The sequence below is a fragment of the Dama dama genome, chromosome 23 (assembly GCF_033118175.1).
Source record: "Dama dama isolate Ldn47 chromosome 23, ASM3311817v1, whole genome shotgun sequence".
In the NCBI taxonomy this organism is placed as follows: domain Eukaryota; kingdom Metazoa; phylum Chordata; class Mammalia; order Artiodactyla; family Cervidae; genus Dama; species Dama dama.
In genome coordinates, this window is record NC_083703.1 from 65,744,940 (window position 1) to 65,765,136 (window position 20,197).

The window sequence follows — 20,197 nt, forward strand, 5'->3', positions numbered from 1 at the left end:
CCCTTCTTCATCTTCCTTGAGTAGACGTCATGTTTTCATCATTAGTTCATCCTCCGGGTTGTACAGGGGAGTTTTCTTGTCCCTGTGTGGTCAAACTAGTTCCACAAATTATTTTTTTATGTGTGCAGAGAGCATGTCCTAGGGATCGGTAACTTACTGTGTTCACTGGGCAAGATGTGGAGCTCATGCCACAGTTTTTTTTATTGTTGTGGGGCATGTCTCGTGCTTCTGTTGCATGGTTTTGTTGCTAAGCAAGCCTGCTGGTTCTGTGGTTAAGCAAACCTGCTTTCTCGAGTAACCATTAACTTACAGGGGTTTCCCATATTTTTCTACTTACAATCCCCTACTGGGATTAACTACTCAATCACCTTGGAATCGTCACACACACACATTAATCACCTTGGAATCTTCACACACACACACACACCAATCCATGTGAAAATCCTACCAGATGCAACTTCAAAATACGTCCAGAATCCCATCATTTCTCCCACTGCCAGCTCACTAGTCTGGATACTTCATCCTGCTCAATAGCTCCTCACTGATTTCCCTGCTCCCTGCCACCCCCACCCACCCACTCCAAGAGGGATTCAGTTAAAACATAAGCCAGATCATGCCATCCTTTGCTCAGAACTCTCTGAGGTCTTACAGTGGTCTACAAGTGTAAGCAGGTAAGTGAAAGGGTCCCTGGAAAAAGAGAACCAGGAATGGCTTTCTTGACATAAGGAAAGCCATTCTGGCCTAAGCCATTTTATGATCTAAACCTGGCCACAATGCTTGCCCTTGAACAGTTCTCAGTAATGAATGAGCTTAAGGGAACAAAAGCATGCAGAAAAAAGGCAGTCAAACAATATGGCGTGATAAAGAGGTGATAAAGTCCCAGTTCCTCCTCAAGGGATTATACATAACAATTCATCTTTGAGTACTGCAGGAACTAAAGTCCCCACCCAGGTAGAGGAAGGAATGATGACACTCTTGACTTCAATAAACTAAAGTTTGGACTCTTAAGTCAACCCTGGCCCCAATTCTATGAGGAATTCTCCTCTGCTTAACCCCTTCATGAATATGCACGTACCCTTAGCTTAAAAGTGAAAGCAAAATTTGCTCTGTGGTGTCCAACTCTATGACCCTATGGACTATACAGTCCATGGAACTCTCCAGGCCAGAATACTGGAGTAGGTAGCAGTTCCCTTCTCCGGGGAATCTTCCCAGCCCAGGGATGGAACCCAGGTCTCCCGCATTGTAGGCGGATTCTTCACCAGCTGAGCCTCCCCCAATTTTGCTGTCCGGGGAGACACTGCTTTGGGAAAGATTCCCCATGCTCTCCTTACTGACTACAAGAAATAATATTTCCTTCCTCCTCCTGATCTTTGGCTTGGCAGTGTCTATTGGTTCGACACCCACCAAAAGGCAAACCCAAGGATCCCCGGGGCAAGGTCCCTACTGCTTCTCAGACCACCTCTCCCAGCCCCGGTCCCTCAGTGACACTCACCTCTCCCAGCTCCCTGACCATGAGCTGAACAAGCGCCCCTACAGGGCTTCTATCTCGGGTGTTCACCAGGCTGGGCTCACTCCCTCACCTCCTTCCTGGGAGGCAGCCCCTACCTCCTGTTGTTCTCTTTCCCCTCACCTTGTTTTATTCTCCTTCTAGCATTTGTTTCTACTCCCCAAGCCACGTAGCTACTTGTTCATGACATTTCTCTCCACAAGAACAAAAGCTTCCAGAGTGCAATCACTATAGTTCACTGCTATTTCCCCAGCACTTGTACCAGACAGGTGGCAGGTGTCAGTTAATATTTACCAAGTAAGTAACTGGATGTTGAAAAGTTCCCTCTGAGTTGGATCAAAGGGAGGGAGAGAAAGCGGTAGGCAGGAGTCTGGGCCAGGGCTGATGGGTAAGCTGGGCCTTGGGGGGGTCACAGTGATGGACAGGGCCTGATGGTGAAGGCATAGGGGATGGGTCTGTCCTCCCAGCCTCCATCCTCTGACTCAGGCCAACAAGAAGGGGTTGGGGGTGCAGCCCCACTGGCAAGGATGCTCCAGGGGTCCCCGGATCCCAGCTCTCGCTGGCTCCCCAGGGCCTCCGTGGGTCTTTCTGGCCACTGTCTCACCACCACCCTCCCTTTTGCAGGTGAGGACGCCCAGGGCACTTGGAGAGTGACTTGGCCCAAGGCCGCCCCCCGCCCCCCCCCCCCCCCCCACCTGCGAGTACAGCAGATCCACTCTGACACGGCTCTTCTCTGGGAGTGGAAAAAAGCCCTACTTGGCCTGGTGGAAAGCAGCTTTCCCCGGGAACAGGCCGGGGCGCGGGCTCTGGGGAAATGGTGGGGGTGGGGTCTGAGGTCCGGAGGCCTCGCTAGAGAGGAAGGACCAGCCCAAACAGACCCCCTTCCCCGGGTTGTCCAGGCCCCCCACTCGCCCCCGTGACCTCCCCCGGCCCACCATGGGGAAGGCCTTCACAGCCTGGGGGGTTCACCCGAGAACACCCCACCTCCCTGGCCCGTGGGTCGCGGCCAAATAAGGCCGGGCTGCCGCGGCCCCGCCCCTGCCCGCCGCCGCACATTCTTCTGCCTTGTAAGGCCCGGCGCCTCGCCCCGCCCCGCGCCCCCACCCCCGGGCCCAGACCCCACCGACGGCCCGACGGCCCCGGCTCCGCAGCCGCTCCGCGCACCGCGCCAGCACCTTCTCCGCACCAGGTGGGAGACCCGCGGCCCGGAGGGTCTGGAGTGGGCGGTGTGACGGCCGCGGCTGGGACTTGGGACGCGAGGGGGGTGGCGGGGGTGGCAGGATCTCTGGGCTGGGACAGATCGTGGGGCTGGGGCTGCAAGGTTGCTCCGTCCTAGGGGGATTCGGGAGGCGGCTGGGCAGTAGGGAGGCTGGACAGGCTCTGGGAAGCAGTGGGCCTGCAGCGAGGGAAGACTGTCCAGGCCCTGCCCCTTCGCTGTGAAGTTAGAGATGCCGACCCCGGGAGGGGCTTGGGGTCGCTTGCGTTCCCTGCTCTAGAGGACCCATCTGTGTCACAGACGGGAAACAGCCCTGCCAGGCTCCAGGGGAGCATCCCTGACCCCTCCCCTATCTCCTGGGGCAGGTAAGAGGGATGGAGACTGGGGTAACTTGTCTCCGCCATCACACCAACGCTGAGTGCCATCCCCGGGGCTTCCCTGCTGAGTCCGCTGCCCCCCTAGGCCTGCTGGGTGGGGAAGCTTGGCCAAGGGCCACAGGGCTCATCCCCTGTACCCCCTGGCCTGACAAGGCCCTGGGCTGCAGGAAGTGGTCCCCGCTCCTCCCCAGCCCTGCAGCTTCTCTGGCTACTTCAGGAAAGAGTCAGATAACTCCCCCTTCAAGGGAGGCGAGTTTACCAACAAGGCAGCTGGCATTGCCAGCCACAGAGACCCTGACGTAATGGGGAACACAGGCTGTGTCTTTGCTGTTACAGTGGGGTTTCCGGGATCAGAAGTGGGGAGGTGGCACCTAGCTGTAGCAGGGCAAGGACCAGTTGTATCTGATCCCTGGTATCTAGGACCCCCAGGAGGAGGAGGCAGCGATGGCTCCAGGTCTTAAGAGCTCAGCCTGGCTCTGACCCCAGTTCCTCAATCAAGCCTACAAATTGCCTCTGGTCACAACAGCCATCGGCCCACCAGGAGAGGCCATCTGCCACCCCCAGACCTAAGCCTAGCCCAGGGCTCCCAGCTTCCAGTTGAACTCTCTCCCTCTTATGGGCACACCAGTTCTTTTAATTGCACAGTGAGGGCGCCCCATTTTCCCCACCCTGCTCCCCAAGATTGCTGGGATGGGCAAACTGTGAAGTTCAGCGCTCCAAGCCCTGTCACAGCCCCTCAAGAGAAGAGGGTGGGGATGGGGCGGCCACGGAGACAGGGAAGCCAAGGCAGAATCAGAGCAGTGGGTGAGCTCTCAGCCACTCCTGCCACGTCTGCCCTAGAACTGTACAGATGGGGGTGGCGTGACTGATGGGGACCATGACAGTCTCTGCTGGGTGCGGTGGACTTCTCCTCAGCTGACTGCTGTGGGCATCATGAGTTAAAGTTCCCAGAGAACACCCGGCCCGGGGAAGAACTGGGCGCCTCAAAGCACTCATACAGGAGAGGGTGGCACCCCCTGCCGACGGCACCGTCCCACCCCCTACCCTTTCCCAAAAGGGAAAGGCTTTTGTCTACCCACCTTGAACCACACGAGAAGCACTGAGGGCCAAGTGTGTGGGTCCAGGGGGACAGTCTATAACTATAGGCAGTTGCGCCTGTGGGGAGAGGCTGGGGCTGGCCAGTGTCCCAGCTCAGGGTTTAAGATCTCAAAGGCCAAAGATCCAGAATGGCTTGAACAAGATCATGGGATAAAGGCCTGGAAGATAGATGGAGGAGCACTTTAGGCTTCTTGCAGATCCTCAACCACGAGACTCAGGACAGAGGAAAGGGGCAGCAGCCCTGGGGCCCCAAACTGCCCCAGAAGCACAGTCCCCAGAAGCTATGAGAAGAGTTCAGGGAAAGAGCCCCTTGTTGCGCCTCAGTTTCCCCATCTGTACAGTGGGGTCAGTAGACTGGCTGCAGCTGCCTTCAAAGTCATTCATTAAACAAGCATCTCTGAGTGTCACCATGGGCTTAGGTATAATTCAGGGTGCTTACACCAGCCCTGACTGATTGTGATGGAGAGAGACCTTTAAGTGCTTGCTGTCAAAGCCAGAGTGGGGGAACTGCTCCCCAAGGGCTGTCTGAAGAACTGGGCTCGAGAAGGAAGGGTGTTCCAGGGGGAGCACCAAGAAGGAAAGTCTAGGGGTACCTGGGAGCAGCCAGAGGTCCAGCTGGGCAGGATCACAGCTGCAAGAGGGATGACAGGGCCAGTCAGAGAGCAGCATAGGAGAGGCTCAGAGGGCCTCCTTCCGTTCCAGGCCTCATGGGAGAGGGGTTTGGCAGGAACCCTCAAGGGCTTCATAGTGAAGTACTGGGGTCTGTGTGCAATGGGTGAGACTGGCTGGAGGTTTGGAGGCCAGGCCTAAACAAAGGTGACAGGAAGCTGGGGTGCTCAGTCTGGGGGAGCTTTATGCTTCTATAAGCACTGAAGAGGGAGAACAAAGCAGGACCCAAATCAGGTCTGCCCACCCCCCACCCCCCGCCCCCCGAAGGGGATGGTCATGTGGGGACAGGTGGGGGGAAGGGAGGCTGCCCGGAGCGCTGGCCTTCCAGAACCTCCAGAGGAGGAGGAGGAATGTCAGGAATGCAGGGCTGACCCAGCTCCTTCCTGCTGCTGGGGGCAGGGAGCCTCGGAGCCTCTCCCAAGGCTGCCCACCTTGTCACTGGGAGAGAGATGGATGGTGTGAACTCTTGAGGATTAAGGGAGATAAAGCACGGAAATGGTTGGCACCGAACCCAATCCTAAGTGTCTACCCGAACCATGACAGCAGAAATAGCTTCCTCTGGGCCGGGCACCATGCCAGGGGCTTTTCGGGCACAAGTCAATGGATCCCTTTGGCTGGGCACTCCTATCCCATTCCAGATGAGGAAACACTTCGGAGAGGTAGAGGAAGTTGTTTCAGATCATGTCACAGGGCCAAAGCTGGCTGCTTCTGTGATGAGCCGGGTGGCAGGAGCCCCCAGCCTATAGAAGCACAAAGGCCAGGCCCAGGCGGCAACAGCCGAGTGGGGTGGGGGTAGGCCAGAAACTTCTCTGGCCCAGGATCACTGGCTCTCCCATCTGCACCCTCTGCCTACAGGAAAGCCCCACACGCCTGCAGCCAAGATGTCCAGTAAACGGGCCAAGGCCAAGACCACCAAGAAGCGGCCACAGAGGGCCACGTCCAATGTGTTCGCGATGTTTGACCAGTCCCAGATCCAGGAGTTTAAGGAGGCCTTCAACATGATTGACCAGAACCGAGACGGCTTCATCGACAAGGAGGACCTGCACGACATGCTGGCCTCAATGGGTGAGCAGAGGCGGGGCCGGGGGGCTGAGCGGGCCCACGAGGGCTGCAGCTGGAACACGCAGTGGGGCGACCCATCCCTCAGGGAACACTTCCCGTGTACTGACCGAGGCGCCCACCCTGGAGAGGAGCTGCCACCTCTTTATTCATTTAACAGACAGGGAAACTGAGGCATAGAGTAGTTCGGCACTGGACTTGAACCCAGACAGGCCCACTCCTGCCTCAGGCAGACCTGTGGTTTCAACTGCCTGGAACCACTTCACTGAAGGAAAAGGATCAGCAGCCACAAAACTGCACACACTTTCCATTGTACAGATGGGGAAACTGAGGCCTAGAGCGGAGGCCAGGGCACCTCCTTGCTCCCTCAGAGGTCACCTGTGTCAGACTCTGAGAGGCGGACTCCAGTGACTTCCCCAGACTCAGAATCTCAGAGCTGAAAGGCCTCAGGAATCTAGCGCCTTGCACCATTGCCCAGATGGGGAAACTGAAGCCCAGAGGCCAGGCTTCCAGATGCCAGCCCACCAGACACAAGGGTGGTTTGCCTCCACATCCTTCCTCGTGCCCTGGGCCACAGAAAACCCCCCTCAGTCCCAGTCCCTGGCGCCCCCTTCATCCTGGTGAAAGCGTCTGGGTCAGACCCTGGCCGGGGGTGGGGTGGTCTCGGGTAGCAGAGGAGGCAGCCTATGGCAGTCAGGCCGGAGTCAGTCCCTGGCACCGCCCCTCACTGGGCAGCCCCACTCTGGCCTGTGGCCCGTGTGTGCATCCCAAGGGGTCTGGGGAGAGAAGCAAACGACCTCGCGTGACCAGGAGGGCGGACCCTGGACACTGTCCCCATCCTCAGCGCCACACCTCTCCCAGCTTCAGGGCAGACTCACTGGAGGCTCCTCCCTGGGAAGGTCAGGGGCCCGAAGGAAGACTGAGGCCTGGGCAGGAGAGGAGCTGTGTGTCCTGCTGTCACGGCTCTTCAGGCACCAGCCATCCCACGGGGACACGGCCGAGTGTGGTGCTCAGAGGAGACAGGGAGACAAAGACTCCCGGGCTTCCCAGGTGGCGCAGTGGCCAAGAATCCTCCTGCCAATGCAGGAGACGCAGGTTCGGCCCCTGAGTCAGGAAGATCCCCTGGAGTAGGAAATGACAACCCGCGCCAATATTTTCTTGCCTCATGGACAGAGGAGCCTGGTGGGCTACAGTCCCTAGGATCGCAAAGAGTCAGATGCAACTAAGCAACTGAGCACACACACCTGGGCTCTCAACCCCAGAGACTACACTGTACGTCTACCCAGAAAAACCCCACTCCTGTTTGTAGCTCAAGTCAGTGGGTCCACAGATCAGTCAGGGCCTCTGGTTAAGAACATCACCCTCTGGGAATTCCCCGGCAGTCCAGTGGTTAGGACTCCGCGCTTCCCCTGCAAGGAGCGTGAGTTTGATCCCTGATAGGGGAACTAAGATCTTGTGGGTCATGTGGCACAACCGAAAACAAGAATCAGGACCATCATCCTCAGGTTTAAAAACAAGAGCAGCAAAGAATAGCTTCCCTGGTGGCTAATACGGTAAAAACAGCAGCAGCAAACAATAAAACAGTAATAGCAAGTGGCAGCTCCGCAGGTATTATCTTAAATCTCAAAGGTAGATGTGATTATCATTCTCACTTTATAAATGAGGAAACAGAGGCTCAGAGAGATTAAGTAATCTGCCCGAGGTCACACAGCTACAAAGTGGCAGAGCTGGGATTTGAACCCAGCAGCTGATTTGAGTCCATAGGGCCGTGCCAGTCACTGTCCTGTGCATTTTACAGCCATTGCCTTCCTCATCTTCGCAGTTCTCCTCAGGGACTGGGGAAGCAGGCACGGAGCTGGGATTCAGACCTTAGCCTGTGTGATATCAAAGCTCACTGGTTTAACTACTTTCAAAACTGTGCCTGGGGTCTGGGGTCCGGCTGCCTGGCTTCAAATGCTGGCTCCACTCCTCACTTGCTGTGTGACCGAGGACAAGGCACCTCACCTCAGAGCCTCAGGTCCCACACTGGTGAGGGGGTAAGAAGGCTGGGGTGGTGACACTTAAGCCATAAGGCACACGGAGTGCCAAAGGCAGGAAGCAATCCGCAGACAGGGGCTCTTACGCCTCAGACAGCGTGACCCACAGCGGACATCCAGACCCCAGACCCGAGGAGGAAACTGGAGGAGGCCACCAGGGGAGTGGGCGGTGATTATGAGTGGGACGGAGCAGTCAGAGCCGGCGGTCCCAGAGAGAGGCTGTACAGTTTACAGTGGCTCAGAGGTTAAAGCGTCTGCCTGCAATGCGGGAGACCTGGGTTCGATCCCTGGGTCGGGAAGATACCCTGGAGAAGGAAATGGCAACCCACTCCAGTGTTCTTACCTGAAGAATCCCATGGACACAGGAGCCTGGTAGGCTACAGTCCACGGGGTCGCAAAGAGTTGGACACGACTGAGCGACTTCACTTTCAAGTTAACTAGTCAGCTCCAGTTTACTAACACTAGGGCTTCCCTGGCGGCTCAGATGGTACTTGCAATGCAGGACACATGGGTCCGATCTCTGCGTGGGGAAGATCCCTTGGAGAAGGGCATGGCTATTCACTCCAGTATTCTTGCCTGGAAAATTCCATGGACAGAGGAGCCAGGTGGGCTACAGTCCATGGGGTCGCAGAGTTGGACATGACTGAGTGACTACCCTTTCACGCTTTTCAACCGTTTACTAAACGTACTGTCTCCTGTCTATGGGGCTACGCAGGGAGGGGGCGGGAGGTGAGAGCAGGCACGGACGGCCCTTCCCCACAGGGAAGAACCCCACGGACGAGTACCTGGAAGGCATGATGAGCGAGGCCCCGGGGCCCATCAACTTCACCATGTTCCTCACCATGTTCGGGGAGAAGCTGAACGGCACAGACCCCGAGGACGTGATCCGCAACGCCTTCGCCTGCTTCGACGAGGAGGCCTCAGGTCAGTCAGCAGCCTTGGGGCAGAGGCCTGGATGGGGCTGGGGTCACACACCTCACCCGGGCACCCCACGTATGCAAGTGGCACCCGGCTGCGCCGGCACCTCAAGGCCCCCCTCTGCCCCCAAAGGGCAGGACAGAGATCACCTGTTCACCTATTTCTGCCACCAGAACGATAAAAGCTGCTTCCTTGTTTTTTCCCCCCAAAGGCTAAACTGAAACAGCCCACATCCCCCATGCCTTCCCACTTCTTAGCTCTCCTACTGGCCCAATGCACTGGCTTCTGCTTTTGACCCTTCCAGGAGCCAAACCATTTCAGGCCCGCGGGCCAAAAGGTTATAGAAACCAGCCCCACCCTCAGGTTCTCCACAGGGCTTCTCAGCCACCCTGGCTCTCTCCCAGGGACGCCGCCGGCAGTAGCTGCTTTAGTGGTTTCTCAGGGGCCAGAGGCGCACCACAGGCCCAAGCACGTTCAGAACCTTTTCCTGACTGTGTCACAGCTCCCTAACTAGGTTGGCATGTTTTCCTCCCCATTTTCCAGATCAAACAGGCAGAGAAAGGTTAAGTAACTTGCCCAAGGTCACACAGCTAGAAAGAAGAGTAGATGAGCATTCAGACGCAGGCAGTGGTGCTCTGGGGCCCAGGTTCTTCAAGCAGCACAGTCGGCACCCCCACAGCCCCAGGCAGGGCACCCCAACCCTCAGCTCCAGGCAGGGCCAGCCCCACCCCCGCAGCCCCAGGCAGGGCACCCCCACCCTCACAGCCCCAGGGCCCCCCACCCACCCCCACAGAAACACCTCGCAGACAGCCCCACTGCAGAACTGTTCCCACTGGGCCCTGGTGACCTCGAACTGAACAGACACCAAGGCTGTGTCTTTCCCCGGCCCCCCACCCTCCAGGTCTGCGAGTCCCGGTGGGGGCCCCGGGTAGGGGGTGTGAGGTATGCCTCAAGGCCCTGGCCCTGCGCCTCCCCCCCTGCCCCCCACCCAGGTTTCATCCATGAGGACCACCTTCGGGAGCTGCTCACCACCATGGGCGACCGCTTCACAGATGAGGAGGTGGACGAGATGTACCGAGAGGCGCCCATTGATAAGAAAGGCAACTTCAACTATGTGGAGTTCACCCGCATCCTCAAACACGGCGCCAAGGACAAGGACGACTAGACCATCCCAGCGCCCCCCTGCCCAGGCCCCTGTCCCAGCCACCTGCTCCCACGTACACCATCTGCACCGGCTCCGTGCCCACGAGCCCAGAGCCCCCTCTCAGAGGACTCTCCCTCTGAGGGGCCAGGGGCCCAGCTCCGAGTGAAGGAAACAGGCTGAGCACCGTACCAGGCCAGGGGCATAGCCAACGGGAGGCCGGTGACCCTCCGAGGAAACCCCATCTTCTTGGGAGCTGGGCCAGGGGGTTGGACCGGGAGGCCCCGAGGGGAGGCTCCTAGGAGAGCCCCGGCCTCGGCTGTTGCCTGCCCGCTTCCGGCTGCTCCCCACAGGAAGGGCCCTGTGTCCTGGTCTGGGACACCATGCCACTTGCACCCCCCCTGCAAGCCCTTCCCCAGCCACTGCCACAAACACACGAATTTCACCGAGGTCCCCTCTCAGAGGACAGGGTGCCACTCCCCTCCCTTCCACCCTGCCCGGCCACGAGAACACACCCCACCCACGGGGGGAGTATGCTCCGGAAGATGCAAGAGGGCGGACATTCGTCTCGGGGAGGCAGAGCCTCTAATAGAAGGTGGAACACTGCTTTGGGTGTGTATGTCTGTGGTTGGGGTGAAATAAAGGCGCCCTGAGGCCCCAAACACCTCCCTCCCTCTCCTTCCCTGGTGGCTGCCCCTCCACCCCCGGACCCCCAGCCCAGGGAAGGCTCAGCTGAGACCAGACCAGTGAGGGGGAGCAGGCAGGTCCTGAGGGGAAAAGCTCTCCTGGGAGGGAGCGGGCAGGACCCACCACAGCAAATCCCAGTGGGGCTTCTGGGGCTCTGAGAGGGCAGGGGTCAAGGTCACAGCCTTCAGGACTACAGCCTGGGTCTCCAGGGTCCCTTCTGCTCCTGGGAAGCCAGGTGGTCCTAGAAGAGCAGGGAGGCTTTGGGAGCCGTGAGGAGGGTTCTTCCCCTTCGCTCGGGGAAGCAGGTGAGAAAGAATGGATTCCCCGCGGGCACCTACTGGGTGTGCCCTCCGCCGCTGGAGGGTCGGTTCTGCCACGTGACCAGTGGTGCAGCAAGCCACAGCTTTTCCCATCCCAAGAGATTGGCAGGACTGGGACCCCTGTTGACAGTGGGGACTCTGATGACGCTGCCTAGAGCCTAAGGGGAAGGGAGATACTGGTTGAATGAACAGGGTCCACAGGGACAGGGGCCGCCTGAGGTCACCCAGTGGGTCTGGGGCAGAGGGAGAGCTGGTCCCTGGCCTCTGGACCTTCCAGGGGTTCAGGCCAGGACTGGACACATCCCATCTGCACCCGGCAGCGAGTAGGTGCTAGACCCAGCTGGGGTCAAAGGTGTGAGGTCAGGGCCAAAGGAGCGCAGAGCACTAAGGGGACCCTGCACTGGCCCAGGAAGCCGAACCTCCCCCAGGCCACCGCCCCAACATCGGTGCCCAGCCCTTTCCAGCAGAAAGCCACGAAAGCCCTTCTCTTGCCTCCAAACTGAGCCCCACAAATCCCTGAGGTCAACTTTAGATGGAGCCAGCCCCAAACGAGTTCCGAATGCTCCCCAGACTCTGTCCCAACCACACCATACCCTTGACTCTGACCCCAGATTGTGGGCCCTGAGCAACCCTCATCCCAATCTGATACTGAGCCTGGCTACCCACTCACTGTGACCAATTCGCAGGACTCCCAGAGCACTGGCCACGCGCGCCCAACACCAGGGTCCAGGTCTCAGCGGAGCCACCGTGGTACCAAAGGCCTTCCTGGAAGAAGGCGGGGACGTGGGGTGGGGTCAGGAACAAACCTCCTCCCTCCCCCTCCACCCCAGAGAGAAAGATTCACACCCAGGGGTGGCAGGATGGAGCCAGTGCAGCCTCACTGGTTTCAGAGCTGGCCAGGGGCTGAGGGAACCCAGGCGATGGGAAGAGGGAAGCATTCTGTGCATGGAAGGGCAGGACCAGGAGGAAGCTGCAGAAAGCGCTAAGGAAGAGGGTACTGCAAGGAATGGAGACAATCTGAACAGAAGTCCGGAACAGGAATGCGTGTGGCACAAACGTAGGACCCAAGAGGAAGGCGATTTTCACTCGATCATTTATTACCATCTCACAGCAGTCTTTTAGAAAAGCAGCAGCAGCTGATGTTTTATTTCAAACAGGCAACATTTAGAGGTAATAGCGAAGGACCCCAAAAGTTTCAAGGTCTGGCACAAAACTCAGAAAAGACACACATGCACGCATATGCATACAAAGACCAGTGGATTTAAATGATGAAGACTGAATGTTTCTGTAAGGCTAAAGAAACTGTAAGCAAAGTTAAAACCAAGTACAGAGGGGGAGAAGATATTTGTAGCATGATTAATTTTTTTTTAAAGTTAATGACACTATCCTATAAAAAGAACTTCAGTCATCCAATAAGAAAAAGGGAATTCCCTGGTGCTCCAATGGTTAGGACTCTTAGGCACTTTCACTACCAGGACCAGGGTTCAATCCCGCATCAGGGAACTAAGATCCCTACAAGCCAAAAAAAAAAAAACACATGTCAGTAGGAAAAAATGGGGAGATAATATGGAAAAAAAAAATCTCAGAAGAAATACAAACACTTAATAAACAGGTTTTATTTTATTGGCTGCATCTCAGTTTCCCAACCCATGTCGTCGGCAATGAAAGCAGAGTCCTAATCAATGGAATGCCAAGGAATTCCCTAAAACTCATTTTTTAATTTAAAAAAACTTTTGTTTTATACCAGACTACAGTTGACTTACAATGTCGTGTTAGTAAAATTCATTTTTTAGAAAGGGTGAATTTTTACTGAATTAAAATGAAACAAGGAATTACTAACTAAAATATAAAAGAAAAAGTTGTAGAATAGAATAGACAAATGAGCAAAGTGTATAAACAGGAGACTCACAAAAAGGAATTTCAACCAACAAGAACAATCTATCAACCTCACTGGTGTTCAGAAAGCAGAAACAAGAGACCACTTTATACTCGTCAGATTGCCAATCAGGGACAGAGAATACCACCAAACACTGGCGAAGATGGAGAAGAGAGGAAATCCCCATGTGCTGGCTGATGGGGACAGGCTGGTCCCCCATGAAGGATGGCATTTGCCAGCATTTGTGAACAAGTGAAGCCCCTCTGGCTCAGCAACTCCACAGCTGGAGACATCTCCCAGAGAAACTGGGGGCAAGCCCAGAGGGGCAGGACACCATGTCCACTGCCCCAGCACGGATGGCAGCAGGCCCCATGCCTGTCACAGGGAGAAGGAATAAGAAATGTGACAGACGCACGCTGTGGAAGACCATGCAGCATTCCAATGCAATGAATCAACGTTCCTACATCAACACAGACATATTAAAAACAATGTCTGGGGGAGTTCCCTGGAGGCCTAGTGGTTAGGAGTTGGCCCTTTCACTGTCATGGCCCAGGTTCGATCGCTGGTTGTGGGGAGGAAAAAACAATGTGTGGGGTGGGGAAAGGAGAAACAGAATGAGTGCTAGCACCTAATAACTTAAATGTAATTTTTAAATGTGCATAAGGTTTTAAAACCAGCATAAGGGAACTTCCCTGGCAATTCACTGGTTAAGAGACTTGCCAATGCAAGGGACACGGGTTTGATCCCTGGTTTGGAAAGATTCCACATGCCGAAGGCAACTAAGCCCAAGCACAACTACTGAGCCTGTGTTCTAGAGCTTGCGAGCGTAGAGCCCATGCTCTGCAACAAGAGAAGCCACCACAATGAGAAGCCAGCACACCGCAATGAAGAGTAGTCCCCACTCGCCGCAAGGAGAGAAAGTCTACACACAGCGACAAAGACCCAGCACAGCCAAAATTTTTTTTAATTAAAAAAAAAAAATTCATATAATTCTTCACATGCCTGCCCCTATTTTATAGATGAGGTCTAGGGGATCCAAGGTCACTGTGAAGAACCAAGGCTCAGACTAGAAGTTAAGTTGGTTAACCTATTATTACTATATTTATTAGTTTATAAGATACAAAAGATGCACCCCAATTTTACATGGAAAGCTATGGAGAAACAATTTTGAGGTCATAGGTAATACAATGGAATAATTAAGAGGACAAAATTAGGTTGCAATCCTGGTTCTGCCATTTATTAACGGCATGAACTCGAGCATGTTAGCTATCCTCTCTAAGGCTCAGTTTCTCTACTATAAAATGGGGATAATAGGGACTTCCTTGGCAGTCTAGTGGTTAAGACTGAGCTCCCAATGCAGCAGGCATGGGTTCTATTCCTGGTTGAGGAACTAAGATCCTGCATACCTTGCATCGCGGCCAAAAAAAAATATGAGGATAATTATATGCACCTCATAGAGTTGTTATGAGGATTAAATAAACTTATAGCTATACATAGAACATACTTATAGTTATACATAGAACAATGCCTGGTACATAGAAAGTGCTACTTTTAAGTTATTACATAAAATGAATCTTAAAATACTGTAAAATGAATCTTAAAAACACCATAAAATGAATCTTAAAATACATGCGTTGAATGTGATCTTAAAGTCCTTTTATAGAAAACACCTTTGTTACGTAAATATATTTTAGAGGATTCTAGTAGGAATTCATAAGCTCTGGAAAGGACGACAACCGTAAAAGCTAAGGAAAACAATGACATAAATAACAAGATTTACCAAATTTGCCAGTAAAGAAACCCCCTTCCATACATACAATGGCATAAATGAGGACATCAGGGCTGCATCCAACTGAATAAAAAGCAAGCTACAATGCAGAATTATACTGAAGGAATTCTACCTGGTACCTGCAGCAAAAGCATACATTATCAGCAAAATCTGTTAGCTGCAAAACGCATCCTTGCAGCCATGCTGTGTGTTGCTACACTTTCCCACTAGGGGTCGCCCAAGGTCACCCAGAGAGTTCCAATCCCAGCCCCTCTGCTTTCCTCCACTGCCTGCAGCCTCCTCAGAGCGGCTTCAGTTCCAAGATGCTCAACGGACTGGTGGCCCGGGGCCCATGGAGCCCTCAGGATCTTTGAAATAAAGGAATTCTTCACCCAGGTACCGAAGAACCACCCTTTGCACCGTTTCTGTCCATCTACAATACGGACATATTACAAGGCGGCAGGGAAACTGTAAATGCATTTTTTTAGGAAGGGGAAGAAGCAGCGAAAGTCCTATGTGAGCAAATAGGATATTATCCTCATTTTGCAAGTGAGGAAATCGACTCAAAAAGGTTAAGCAACCTGTTCAAGGCCACACATCCAGGGAACTTCAGGACTAGAATTCACATCACACCCAGGTGGGTGAGAGCTTTGTCACTTGGTTACTAATCCCCACCCTCAGATCTGGGGGGGAACAGGTAAGGCGAGCGTATGAAAGAGGGGTCATGAAGTGATGTCTCTTTCCTCTGCCAAAGGCCCTCCATGCCGTCCCCCACTGGTCCAGGAAGGCTGTCGTCTTTCCCCACTGAACCATGACACTTGAGGATGGGGTCTAGGTCATTTCTTGACTCCCCATCCTGGCAGAATCCCAGAGCTACATAGTAAGTTTATTCACTCGGTCAGAACCCCTGAGCCCCACGCAGAAACGCTCATCCTCAGAGCTGCAGTGACTTGGCTTCCTCTCCTGGTCTCCCGTCCTCAGTGCCTCCTCTCGGCTTCCCAATCTCCCCTCAAACCCTGTCAGTTCTACAACCAGAATCCCATACAAGTCCCTAGACTTGTCCTACTAACTGTCAGACTGACCTGGAGCCCCTTCCTCTGACCACTGGACTTCATGTGGACTACTGAGACAGTTCTTTGTTCTCATGTTTTAAAAAATGAAGTGTAACTTATACACAGGGCTTCCCAGATGGCGCTAGTGGTAAAGAACCCGCCTACCAATGCAGGACGCAGGTTTGATCCCTGGATCGGGAAGATCCCCTGGAGAAGGGAATGGCAGCCCTTTCCAGTATTCTTCCCTGGAGAATCCCATAGACAGAGGAGCCTGGTAAGCTGCAGTCCATAGGGTCGCACGGAGTCGGACACAACTGAAGTGACTTTGCATGCAAGCACAAAACGTATATATAGAAAAATGCATACACTGAAGCATACAGATCCATCAACCGCACTGAGCCTCTTAACTGGCCTTTCTGATCCTCCCTGAATGCGCCTCTCCTCCATCCACAGGGCAGTTTCCAGTTGTATTAATACATGGGACCATGTCACTGCCCTGGGAAAAACCCTCCAGCACATTCTTCCTCTGGAATGTTTCAAGACAGAGACTTACAGACACAGCAAATAAGCACACCTCATTTTTGAGAAAGAAATATAAGTCAGATATAAATTCTCCCTGAAGAAAGGAATTCATGGGACTACCCTGGTGGTCCAGGGGTAAAGAATCCATCTGCCAATGAAGGGGATATGAACTCTATATCTGCTCCGGCAAGATCCCACATGCTGCAGGGCAGCTAAGCCCATGCCCCACAACTACTGAAGCTCACACACCCTAGAGCTTCTGTTTTGCAACAAGAGAAGCCATCACAATGAGAAGCCCGGCACCTCAAAGAGTAGTCCCGCTCACTGCAACCAGAGAAAGCCTGTGGGCAGCAACGAAGACCCAGTGCAGCCAAAAATAAAGAAATAAAAGGAATTTACTTCCACTAAAGGGAAACTGTGAGGCATAGGTTGTTGTTTAGTCGACAAGTTGTGTCCGATTCTTTGCATCCCCATGAATTGTAGCCCGCTAGGCTCCTCTGTCCATGGGATTTTCCAGGGAAGAATGCTGGAGTGGGTTGCCACTTCCTTCTCCAGGAGATCTTCTCAACCCAGGGATCAAACCTGCATCTCCTGCACTGGGAGGTGGGTTCTTTACCGCTGACTACTTGGGTCTTGAAGGATTGTTTATCCAGATGCTGAGCTGTAAAATGTCCCAACTGGGATGATAAGAAAGTGAATTTACAGCCCAGTGAAAAAAGAACATAGTTTCACTGTGTATGTAAGCTACTGATCAACTAAATTCAATGTATGATTAAATTTAACCGTTTATTGTTGTTGCACTTGTTTCTCTTTACTATTGCTTTGTCTGTGTCCCACAGTTGTGTTTTTTTTAATTACTTATTTTTGGCTGCACTAGGTCATCATTGCTTCATGAGGGTTTTCTCTAGTTGGGGCAAGCAAGGACTACTCTCTAGGTGCTACGCACAGGCTTAGTTGCTCTGTGGCATGTGGAATCTTCCAGGACCAGCGATCGAACCTGTGTCCCCTGCATTAACAGGCAGATTCTCAGTCACTGGACCACCAAGGAAGTCCTGTTTTTGTTTTAAATAAAACTTATCCATTTTAAGTGCAAAAATGAAATTAATTTTGGCAAATGTCTGTTCATTCCCCTTTTTGGCTGAGCCCTCTTAGTTCACGCAACCATTAATCCACTTTTTTATAGATTTCTTTCCTCTTCTAGAATTTTAAATGAATAGACCATACAATACTGGCTCCTTTCACATGGCATATTTTTGAGATTCCTTTATGTTACTGCATGTCCCTGTAGTTCCTTTTCAATGCTGAGTAGCATCCCACTGTAAGGATCTGTAACACAATTTATTTAGCCTTTCACCAACTGATAAATATTTGGGTTGCTTACAATTTGAGGCTACTATGAATAAGGCTGTGATGAACATTCATGTACAAGTTTTTGCGTGGACATATACTTGGCTCCCTCCCAAAAATGACAGATTGCTTTGTGATGCTTCTTGCTATCCCATTCAAAAAATAAGTACTCTCTTGCTACTGATTTACTACAGCCTTTCCCATATGAAACACAGACACACAATGATTTGTGAAATACAGGTTAGAAAATTTTAAGAAATCGGGACTTCCCTGGTGGTGCAGTGGTTAAGAATCCACCCTGCAATGCAGGAGATACAGGTTCAATCCCTGGTTGGGGATTGAACCTGCAGCCAGGCAACTAAACCCAGATGCTGCAACTAGAGGGTCCGTGCGCCACAAGGAAAGATCCCACGTGATGCAGTGAAGATCCTGGGTACCACAACTAAGGCCCGAGGCAGCTGAATAAATAAATAAGCAAATAAATAAAAAGAAAACTGTAAGAAGTCATGTAATGTAAGAAAATGAAGATTTTTGTGTGTGTTCTTTCCCTATTTGCCAAGCATTAGGCAGAGCACGGCATAAGCATTTCATTATTTTCTCTCTCATAGTAGCCTTCGGAGGAGACAGTGCTGCTATTCCCATTTCCTATATGGGAAGCTGGTCCAGGCTTTCACTGCTGAAGGTGAGGGTTCCATCCCTGATTGGGGAACTAAGATCCTGCAAGCCGTACAGCATGGCCAAAAAAAAGAATAAAGATTTCAAATAAATAACCTAACCTTCTAGAGGGAAAGAGGAGAAAATGGAACTTAAATCAAACAGGAGAAAAGAAATAAAGGTTAGAGCATAAATTAATGAAAGAGACTAGAAAAACATTGGAGAAAATTAACAAAACCGAAAGTAGGTTCTGTGAAAAGATTGTAAAAATTGACAAACCCTCAGCTAAGCTGACCAAGACGAAAAAGGAAAAGTCACAAAATTACTAGAATCAGAAAGAGAAGGGGATTTTACTACTGACCTCACAGAAATAAAATCCTAGCTCTTCCAATGACCAGAGTGTCATCACAGGCAGGTTAGTTAAACTACCTGAGCCTCCGTTTCCTCTGCTCTTCAAAGACATCATTTTTCTGAAAGGGTTATGAAGAGTAAATGAAAGGATTTGTGTCAAGTACCTGGTCAAGCTCAATTAATGACTATCACTCCTCTAGTTGATCAGGTCACTCTTTTCCTTTCCATTAACATCAGTCCTTCAGCCTATCTGTTCAGCTGCCTCTACCTTCCAAATACATTCCAGAAGCTTCTCACCTTGTCCACTGCACCCCTGGTTAGTCCAAGTCACGACTCTCTCTCACTGACAACAGCCCAAGTGTTGCTTGCTACTCCTGCCTCCTCCCGTGGTCTGTTCTCTACACAACCACCACAGCCGTGTTTTTAACACGTAATGACATGCACATCTCCCTTCTGCTCTCAACACTCCAGTGACTTCTCATTGGGCGTGGGGGAAAAATACACACTTTTTGCCATGGTCTAGCGGGCCCTGCAAAATCTAGGCCGAAGTACCACTTTTCCCTTTGCCTGCAGGGCTCCAGCCACACTGGTCTTATTATTCTTCCAACTCACCCAGCTCATTTCTGTCTCAGGGTCTTTGCTCTGGGTATTTCCTCTGCCCACAACATCCCCCTCTCTTACAGGTCCAAGCGTGGCTGGAGTTTCCACTTAATTAAAGACTCCACTCATCATCACTTCTCTGTTGGTATCTACAGTAGCTCAACATCTTACTCTCTGTCTTACTATTTTTCTTCCTAGTACTTATCACTCTCTGACATTATTTATTTCCCATCTCCCTTCACTAGAATGTAATTTCCATGAGGCAGAGGCTTTACTTTACACACTGCTTTTACCTCCAGTGCCTAGATCAGAGCCTGACATGTAGAATGTGCTAATAAAGGTCTGTTGAGGGACTTCCCTGGCGGTCCAGTGGTTAGGATTCCATGCTTCCACTGAAGGGGGCGTGGGTTCGATCCCTAGTCAGGGAACTAAGATCCCAAATGCTGCACGGTGTGGCCAAGGGAAAAAAAAAAAAGAATGACGCTGCTTTTGGAAAACAAAATAAATAACTCAAAGAACTCTTTTTCCATCCCACAAAAACTCTACTGCTTTCAAGTTTAAAAAATAAATACATAAAAGATCTGCTGAAACAGAAGAAAAAGCTCTGGAATAGGATCCACAGACAAATGGGACTTTATATTTGGTGCAGGACAAAGGCAGCATCTCAACCCAGAGGTAGAAAGGTAGACTAGTCAACACAGGGCATTGGGACCACTGGGGAGATGTTTGGGAAAAAATTATTTGAAGATGGTGGATTTATCCCAGGTATGCCACTAGACTCCCTCTTGAAACTCTACTTTCAAAATGAAGAAACCAGGAGTTCTCCCTGGTGGTCCAGTAGTTAGAACTCTGCACTTTCACTGCTGAGGGCATAGGTTCAATCCCTGGTCAAGGACAAGATCCTGCAAGCTGTGTGGCAAAAAAAAAAAAACCCAAAACAACAACAACAGCATAACCCTACAAGAAAAAGGAGAACAAAAGAAGGGACCACACAACAAA

The 20,197-nt window shown here is 52.3% G+C and overlaps 1 protein-coding gene across 1 annotated transcript; it reads left to right on the top strand.

Annotated features, from left to right (window-relative positions):
* The first annotated feature begins 2,605 nt into the window (after positions 1-2,605).
* MYL9 (myosin light chain 9) lies at positions 2,606-10,683 on the top strand. The gene is made up of 4 exons (XM_061127201.1): positions 2,606-2,696; positions 5,723-5,932; positions 8,725-8,886; positions 9,873-10,683. Exons 2-4 carry the CDS (start codon positions 5,749-5,751, stop codon positions 10,043-10,045), a joined length of 519 nt encoding a protein of 172 aa, XP_060983184.1. The 5' UTR covers positions 2,606-2,696; positions 5,723-5,748; the 3' UTR covers positions 10,046-10,683.
* Positions 10,684-20,197: the final 9,514 nt, after the last annotated feature.

What these genes read in the sequence shown, in the direction of transcription:
- MYL9 (XM_061127201.1), top strand. Translation starts at nt 5,749, where the DNA reads ATGTCCAGTAAACGGGCCAAGGCCAAGACCACCAAGAAGCGGCCACAG. An exon ending in CGACATGCTGGCCTCAATGG is followed by an intron (nt 5,933 to 8,724) that starts GTGAGCAGAGGC and finishes CCTTCCCCACAG; the next exon opens with GGAAGAACCCCACGGACGAG. An exon ending in CTTCGACGAGGAGGCCTCAG is followed by an intron (nt 8,887 to 9,872) that starts GTCAGTCAGCAG and finishes CCCCCCACCCAG; the next exon opens with GTTTCATCCATGAGGACCAC.